The sequence below is a fragment of the Pteropus alecto genome, unplaced genomic scaffold (genome assembly GCF_000325575.1).
Source record: "Pteropus alecto unplaced genomic scaffold, ASM32557v1 scaffold71, whole genome shotgun sequence".
NCBI classification, from domain to species: domain Eukaryota; kingdom Metazoa; phylum Chordata; class Mammalia; order Chiroptera; family Pteropodidae; genus Pteropus; species Pteropus alecto.
In genome coordinates, this window is record NW_006433024.1 from 17,959,681 (window position 1) to 17,967,308 (window position 7,628).

A 7,628-nucleotide genomic window follows, 5' to 3' on the forward strand; every position below is an offset into this window, starting at 1 on the left:
AGAATTTATAACAGGCAAGTAAGAGGGGAAGGAGAGAGACGTGACTGTGTGTGTGTGTGTGTGTGTGTGTGTGTGTGTTCACTCATTCACCAAATGTGTGTTTGACACTTCTATATCCAGACCCTATCAGGGCTGCAAAGTCGACACAAACCAGCAGAAGAGCTTTGGTTTCTGTGCTCAAGGAGCTTCTGTTCTGGAGGGCGGTGGGCTCCCATCGAATAATTAAATGGATGCTAAAATTGCAGTTGAGGTTGTGCTGGGAATGAAGGATAGGGCCCCTAGGGAAGCAGATAATAAGGCATTTGACCTTTTCAGGGCAGTCAGCAAACAGTGCCTGGAGTTACCTGTGGCTGGAGAGAGAGGGGTCCGGGCAGCAGGAGCCTAAGTGCAGTGAGGGCGTGGAGCAGAGCGTGCCTCTCCAGGGTGCAGGCCATGCGGGCTTCCTGGAATGATTCTGGTCTTTGTTTTACACACAGTGAGAAGCAGTTACATGACTGGACTTGTGGTTTGGAAAAATCTCTCTGGCTGCTGTGTGTGCTCACACATGCACTTGTGTATATGTGTGCATCCTTGCTTACCCCCTTCCCTGACCCCAGACTACCCAGAAAAGTGCCCTAGCAGCTTTTCTCATGGCCAAAGCAACCCTGAGCCTGCTGGTGCTGTGGGCATTCTGGGGGAAGGATGCTGGCTCCCGGCTGAGCCCCGTGGGGTGATTCTGACAGGGCTGGGAGTGGTTATTGTGGGGTGTATGCTGGGTCCTTGGTCTTGGTTCAGAGAAGAAAGGGGTACTATGGTTCCCATTCTAGTCAGCCACCTGGCCCAGCCTCCTTCCTGGCTGGCCCCATAGGCCGGTGGCCGACCCAGCCCCACCCGTCAGCCAGGCTGCAGTTATCAGGCCTGCAGAGAAACTCCAGGGTGGCACCAGGGGCTTTTCCCCGGGTTTCTCCGGGAGAGCCCGGGAGCTCAGCTGGGCCGTCTGGGATTTTATTTGGGATTCTATTCACCCAGAGGGAATTTTCTGTCCTGCCGCCTGGTCCCTTTTTGGAAGGGCATTTCTCCCCCTTGCCCTGCCCTGTGGGTAGGTGCAGGAGGTGGGTGGGGCAGGGACTCTGCCCCGTGTTTCTGAGGTGACAGGAGCAGACCGAGGGCGCTTGCTAGTTGTGAGTTTCAGGGTGGGGCGGGCAGGGGTTCAGGAGTCTGGGAACCTAACTGCCAGGTCCTGGAAAGCACCCCGCCCCCAGCAAGCTGCAGTCTGAAGTGCCTTCACCTGAGGGTGAACCCTTCGCTTCCCTGGGGTCTCAGTACCCTTCCTGTCCCCCGAGACTGGCTATCTAGGGTAAAGCCCAGGACGTACCCCAAGCATCCCTGCAGCTGACATGCCATCGCCTGGCCCAGGTTAATAGTCAGATCTGGCTTTGAGCCGTCGGTGGATGAATATTGGGTGACCTCGAGCAAGGTCCAGGCTTCAGTTTCCCCATCTGTAAAGTGAGGACAGTAACGTCTCATCTGCCAAGGAGAGAGGAGGGGACAAGAGAGCTTCCGGAAGACAGTGGCAGGCAAATGCGGGGTGGTCATCACGCCTTCATCCCCGTGGTCATCACCAGCTGCCATCTTGAAGGGACCTAGACTAGGGAAGGGTAAGCGAGGTACTCACTTCCAGACCGAAACAGCCCGTGCTGTGCCACATTGGGGCTCCATTCCTTTTCAAAAAAAAAAAAAAAGAAGGAAAAAAAGTCGATAATACTGAGCCTGTTTTTAAAGTTTGATATTTTGTTCATCGTGGATTTTTTCCATTAATTTTGATTTTTTTTTTTTTTAAGTAAATAATTGCTGCAAACTCTTATTTATCTTGGTTACTGAGTTTTTTGGTAGCCGCTTAATTTTTGCACCCAAAGCAAGCACCCCATTTGCCTTCCTCAGGGTTCCAGGACTTTAATGTCTGGACTGTAATGACACTAAATCAAGGCCGATCGAGATCCTGGGCCAGGGTGCTCGCCCCAGGCTGCAGGCGTTATGGGCAGCTGCTGGCCTTGCACCAGAGGCCGTGGGATAATGGCTGAGGTGGGAATCCAGTGCTGGTGGTAGAGGTGGTGATCTGCTGGGATCTTCAAGGTTTGATTATCCCCCAGGTGGGCTTAGGCCAGGTCCCAGGTAAAGACCAATCTTGTGCGGTGATGCGGCACCCCCATGCCCAGGGGAGCCTGTGCTTTTGTCCAGACTACAAGTACTTCCCCAGCCTTAGCTGGCTTGGTGAGATGGTGAATCTTGGCTGGGGTTCCACCTGGCTTAGGTCGCGGGCTCACCCTGGTGGAGGAGAGAGAGGCAAGGAATTCCTGGGCCTATGGCAGCTGCCCCCCACTTCTTTGCCTTTCTTCTCCTGTATTTACAGTTGGGTTCATGAATTCATTCATTCCCTGAGTCCTTAGCCCCTGGTGCTCCAGGCTCTTCAGGGATACAAGGTGCATGCAGCCCTGCCCTGCTCTCTGGGAGCTCACGGTCTAACCAGAGAGATACACATGGTAGTTAAATCCAGCGGAATGGCTATTCAGAAGGGTCCCGCGGCAGTTACCACGAAGTAGGGGTGCCTTAGTGGTCCTGGGGGAGTCCGGAAGGCTCCTGCAGAAGGTGGCCTTGGAGCCGAGCTCTGAAGGACAAGTTGGGCTCTGATGTTCGAGTTTATGAAGGGTTCTGCCCAGAGCCTGGCTTGTTTGGGATGCCCCCAGCCCCTGAGCTGGCTGGAGTGGAGAAGATGACCACTGAGCACGGGAAGGGCCAGGAGATAAGGGAGGGGATACCCTGGCAGGAGGCTGTGCCCCACGGAGCCGGTAGGCTCGGTTTGACCACACATGGGCATGGGGTGGGGAGGCTGGGGGCAGGAGGGACTCCCCACATATGGTCCTGCTGTCTGGATTGCTGGGGTTCACTGAGACTTGGGGTTCAGGGCCCGAGCCCACTCTGACATCCCCAGAGGTGGCTCCCTCATGTCCCCCTGGCCTGAGCTACAGGGACAGCTGGGCAGGGTTCTCTCACCCCACCTGCTCCCAGGGCCCCCATTAACTGCCCCCTCCTCTTCCAGATCCTGGGCGCGATGATCCTGGGCTTCGGGGTGTGGATCCTGGCTGACAAGAGCAGTTTCATCTTTGTCCTGCGTAAGGAGCCCTCTGCTTGCCCTGCCCCGCCGGGTCTGGAGGGAGGGCAGGCTGGGGGCAGGGCTGCACCCACAGGGACTTCAGCCTCAGTGCTGCTGGTCATTCTTCCAGCTGACCTCTGGGCCCTGCCCAGGCCCTGCTGCTGACCTCTGCGGGGGGTTCTGGAAGGAATTCTCTCTCCCTCCCCAAACAAGGCGGCTGTTGTCTGGAGAACACTGAGGGATGAGGAGGTCGGTCTCCCATCTTGGCCGCTTTTCTTAGCCCTGACCTTGAGAAAGCATCTTATGTTCTCTGCCCCTCCATTTGCCTGTTCAGCAAAACGTAACAGTCTCCCCACTTCCCAGTTCAGAGAGACGTAGGAAAGGGCCAGAAACAACAGATTGTTGGGTGTTGATGAAGTGCCTACTGTGTGCCTGGCACTGGTTATGTGGGTTGGGCCCATGCGCTGAGGAGAAAGACACCAGGCACAGCTTCCACTGTTCGTATTCATGGGGATAAGATTTTTGCATGTATAAATTATCTTAATCCCACAGCAGCCCTGCGAGGTAGGAACTGCCCTATTCCTGCCTTAACAAATGAGGCTCAGAGAACTTATGACCCTTGCTCAAGTTCACACAGCTTCCGAGTGACAGGTGTGGGACTTGAACCCCGAGAGCTTTGGTCCTATAAAAGCTACACTGGTGAGGGACCCCCTTCTCTCACTGTTTAGAAGCAGGAAGAAAGAAGCCCCAGGCACTCCTGCCCAGATGAGAAGAGCCTTTCCCAGTCTACTCACAGTCTCTTCAAGGCAGCCTGCCTAGCTGGCCGCATTGACCTCTCATGGGTGCCCTATAGTGGGAGGGAGGCCTAGCACATGGCCCCAAGTAGCACAGTGATGCCAGTCTCCCCAGCTCACAGTGTCCTTGGCTCACTTCCCCTCCCAGCAGCTGCCGGAGGTAGCAGGTTTGGACTCAGGCCCCTGACAGCTGCTTGATTTGAATAAAACAGGAACCAGGGTCTGGTGGGTGATGGAGTAGCCACACCTGTTACCATGGCCCCAGGGGGCTGGACCTCCTCCCCTCAGAGGGGAAGAGAGGCGAGGATGATCCACTCTTTAGCCACACTGATGTGGAGTGGGGCTGTCTGTCTTGCCTCCTACTGGGGGGTGGCAGACTGTACCCCGACTCTGGGTCTAGGACCTGGGATCCTAGGATATTTCCTGTCTCAGCTGGGTACCCGCATTCCCCATGTCCCCCCAACGTGGGACGCATCCTCCTCGGCCCTGACACTTCCTGGGCCATGGTCCACACAGGGCAGACTTGAGGCCCACCCTATCCACCGCCCTTCTGCCCCCTGCGCCCCGCCCTAGGGCTCCAGGAGCTGCCTGCTGCTTCTGCTTCCTCTGGCTTCCTCCCTGTTCAGGTCTGAGAATCTCGAGCTGGCCAGATTTTAGAGGCCCCCTGGTTGCACCCTGAGTATTTTTTTTTTTATAAACACCAGGGTCCCACCCCCATCCTGGGGGATCTATTTGGTATGAGTGGGAGCCTAGAGTGCTGTAGATCTTACAAAGCTCCCCAGGTGGTTCCCCAGGCAGCCATGGTTCAGGAACAGCAATCTGATCTTCCAACCCTGTCCCTATGCCGTTGGATAAGCAAGGAGGAAAAGACTTGCTAAAAGTCACGAAGCAGCTGAGGGTCAGAGCTCGGAACCCAGGGCTCCTGACCTACGTGCCAGGCTGCATGACACAGCTCTTCCCTTACCTGTCCCCATTATACCACGGAGGAGACTGACGCACAGGGAGGGGAAGCACACAGCTAGAAGGTGGGGAGGTGAGATGTGAACCGGGTGGCATAGCTCCTGAACCCTCATTTCCTGAACCCATGTACCACAGGGTTCTGTGGTACGCCATATGTTTGCACCACAATGAGCAAAAGCAAGCATGGTCGTTAAGAGCACAGACCCTGGTCTGGAAACAGATTGCCATGGTTCGAATCTAGGCTCTGCTACCTATTAGCCGCGTGATCTTGGGTACGTTACTTCACCTCTCTGTGCCATTTTATCTGTAAAATGGGGATAATAGATTGTACTTTATAAGGTTATTGTGAGAAATTAAATGAATTAATGTCTGAGAAGAGTTGAGAATAGTTCCTAGTGAATAGTAAACCCTACATAAATGATTATTAAATAATATTTATAATCGTATAATATTTATTATTATAATTGTTAAATAAATATGTTTGTAATACCATCTAATACTTATAACATCTTTAAAAAGTAGGACTTAGTTTCACTTTACAGGGAAAGAAATAGAGGCCAGAGAATGGCTCAGAGACGTTAACCACAGAACTGAGATTAGAACCCACTTCTTGTGATCTCTGGCTCCTTCCATTCTGGGCCACTTCCTCTTCCCCCTCACTGGTACCTGCTTGGCCCAGTATTACTAAGATGTTTGTGCCATGCGCAGTGGATAAGTCATCCAGGATATTCACCCGTCCCTTCCTATGTCCCTCCTTGTGTCAGATCAGGGACAGCCTGGGTGATGACAGGGACTGGTACCCACGAAATGTTCTGAGCACCGAGACTCCGCAGCTTGGCTGTCCTCCCAAGGGAAGGTCCTACCGAGTTGAGGTCTCATACCTGGCCTTGCCTGCTGGGTATCTCACGGCTTCTTAGCCTCTCTGGGTCTCCAGGCCCTTAGGGACAAATCAGGATGTAAATCCACACTCACGGGGCTGTTGTGGAAGTTAAGCAGGATGATTTGGTGAAGGGCCTTGTTGGGGCCAGCACACAGTGCATGTCCAGGCAGTGCCAGTTCCTTTTTTCAGGGAGTGGTCCCTGGGAGGGCTTGTTGGAACTCAAACCCAGGAAGTTTAGGAAAAGTGAAATTTGACAGCTCCTCCTGCCCATGTTGATTGCTGAGGGCCTGGGAAAAAAGGAAGCCCCACTTTTACCCAGAGGGGGCTCTGCCTGGTTTCCTGGGGCCCCCTATGAGAAGCTAGGCAGAGGCAGCCCTGCCCTGGCCCCCTGAGAGTAGGGTGGGCCAGCCAGGGCTCTGTCTGGACTCCAGAACATTCTTTCTGTGACCAGGAAGTGGAGCTGGATCAAGTTCTCCCACCCACTCCAGCTTTGTACTTATTCCTTAAGCATGCTAAGGGTGGGGATCTCAGCTCCCTGAGGAGCTGGCCTGTGTTCTCCCTGCTGCTGGTCAGCTGTGCCAGCCCTGGCTGTGCCCGAGTCACTAGGAACGCACCCTGAAAATGCAGATTCCACGCAGTTTCCCAGGACAGTTGTCCAGTTATGATGGACTCAGGAATCTGTACCCCTAAGAAGTTCCTCTGATCCCTTGGTGCACTCCAGGCTGCTCTGCATCCAGCCTCTGAGGACATTCCTCCCTGGCTGCCTACCAAGAGTGTCGGGGCTGTCATGAGAGTGAGCCCCCAGCCCCTGCCTGTTGGGGGACACATCTAACCTGGCCCTCCTGGCGTATCACAGCCTCGAGGTAGAGTGTACCCCACGCCAGCAGGCCGGCCGGAGGTGGACACAAGATTTGCCCTGTGTAATCTGTCAGGCTCCTTGGGAAACGCTGGTCAAGTGCCCCAGCAGAACTGATGTCCACCCACCAGGGTGGGCTCTGTCTGCCAGAGGCCCTGGAGAGGGTCTCTTGCCATCAGGCTCCTCTCTCTATGCCTCAAGCATGTCACCTGCCACACTCGTCTTTCACTCTTTTTGTCCTTCAAATGCATCACGCCTACCCCTTCCTCAAGTCTTTGCACCTGCTGTTACCGCTGCCTGGAACGCTATTCCCTCAGATCTTCACTTAGCTGACTTTTCTAGTCTCAGCTCACATGTCCCCTGCTCAGACCAGCCTTCCCAACACCCAACCCACTGCCTGCCCCAGAGTTCTCGACATTAGCTGGCCTCAGCACCTTCATGGCCCTTCACATAACCAGAAGACAGTACTGTTTTCAGGTCTGAGAATCTCGAGCTGGCCAGCTGTGCCACCCCGTGCCCCACATAATATCAGCTCCCTGGTGCGGGGGCCTCATCAGTGGGACTTCTGTAAGCCCAGCAGCCGGCACAGTACCTGACAACGTGGTGGGCACCGGGTAAATACTTGTTGGCTGAATGAAGAAGCAAGCATCAAACCAGTATGCGTGCCTTGTGCATCAGTGCAATGAGCATGGCATTGCAGGTCTGCACGCTTCCAAACCCCAGCTCTGGCCCATGCCCGTGTGCCTCTCTGAGTCTCGGTTTTCTCGTCTGTGAGACAGTGGTGCTAGCGCCCAGAGGCAGTTATCCTGGAATTGGAGGTGGTATGTGGAGGCCCCTGGGGCACAGCGAGTGGGCAGGAGAGGCTAGTGTTTACTATTATATGGACGAGCAGAAAGGCAGGCCTGTGACGTCTGTGGCCCCAGCAGAACCTGCCCGTCTGTGGTTCGTTAATTCGGCAGATATTCATGCAGCACTTCACTGTGTCAAACCCTGCTCGGGGGGCTGGGG

At 54.7% G+C, this 7,628-nt stretch overlaps 1 protein-coding gene across 6 annotated transcripts in view; it reads left to right on the forward strand.

Moving 5' to 3' along the window:
- CD82 (CD82 molecule) overlaps window positions 1–7,628 on the forward strand; it is a 51,204-nt gene that overhangs the window by 29,449 nt on the left and 14,127 nt on the right. For all 6 annotated transcript variants that reach the window (XM_006908058.3, XM_006908057.3, XM_006908056.3 and 3 more), the window contains one exon: window positions 3,077–3,149. In XM_006908058.3, coding sequence (XP_006908120.1) covers window positions 3,077–3,149 — 73 coding nt within the window. The remainder of the gene's footprint in view (window positions 1–3,076; window positions 3,150–7,628) is intronic.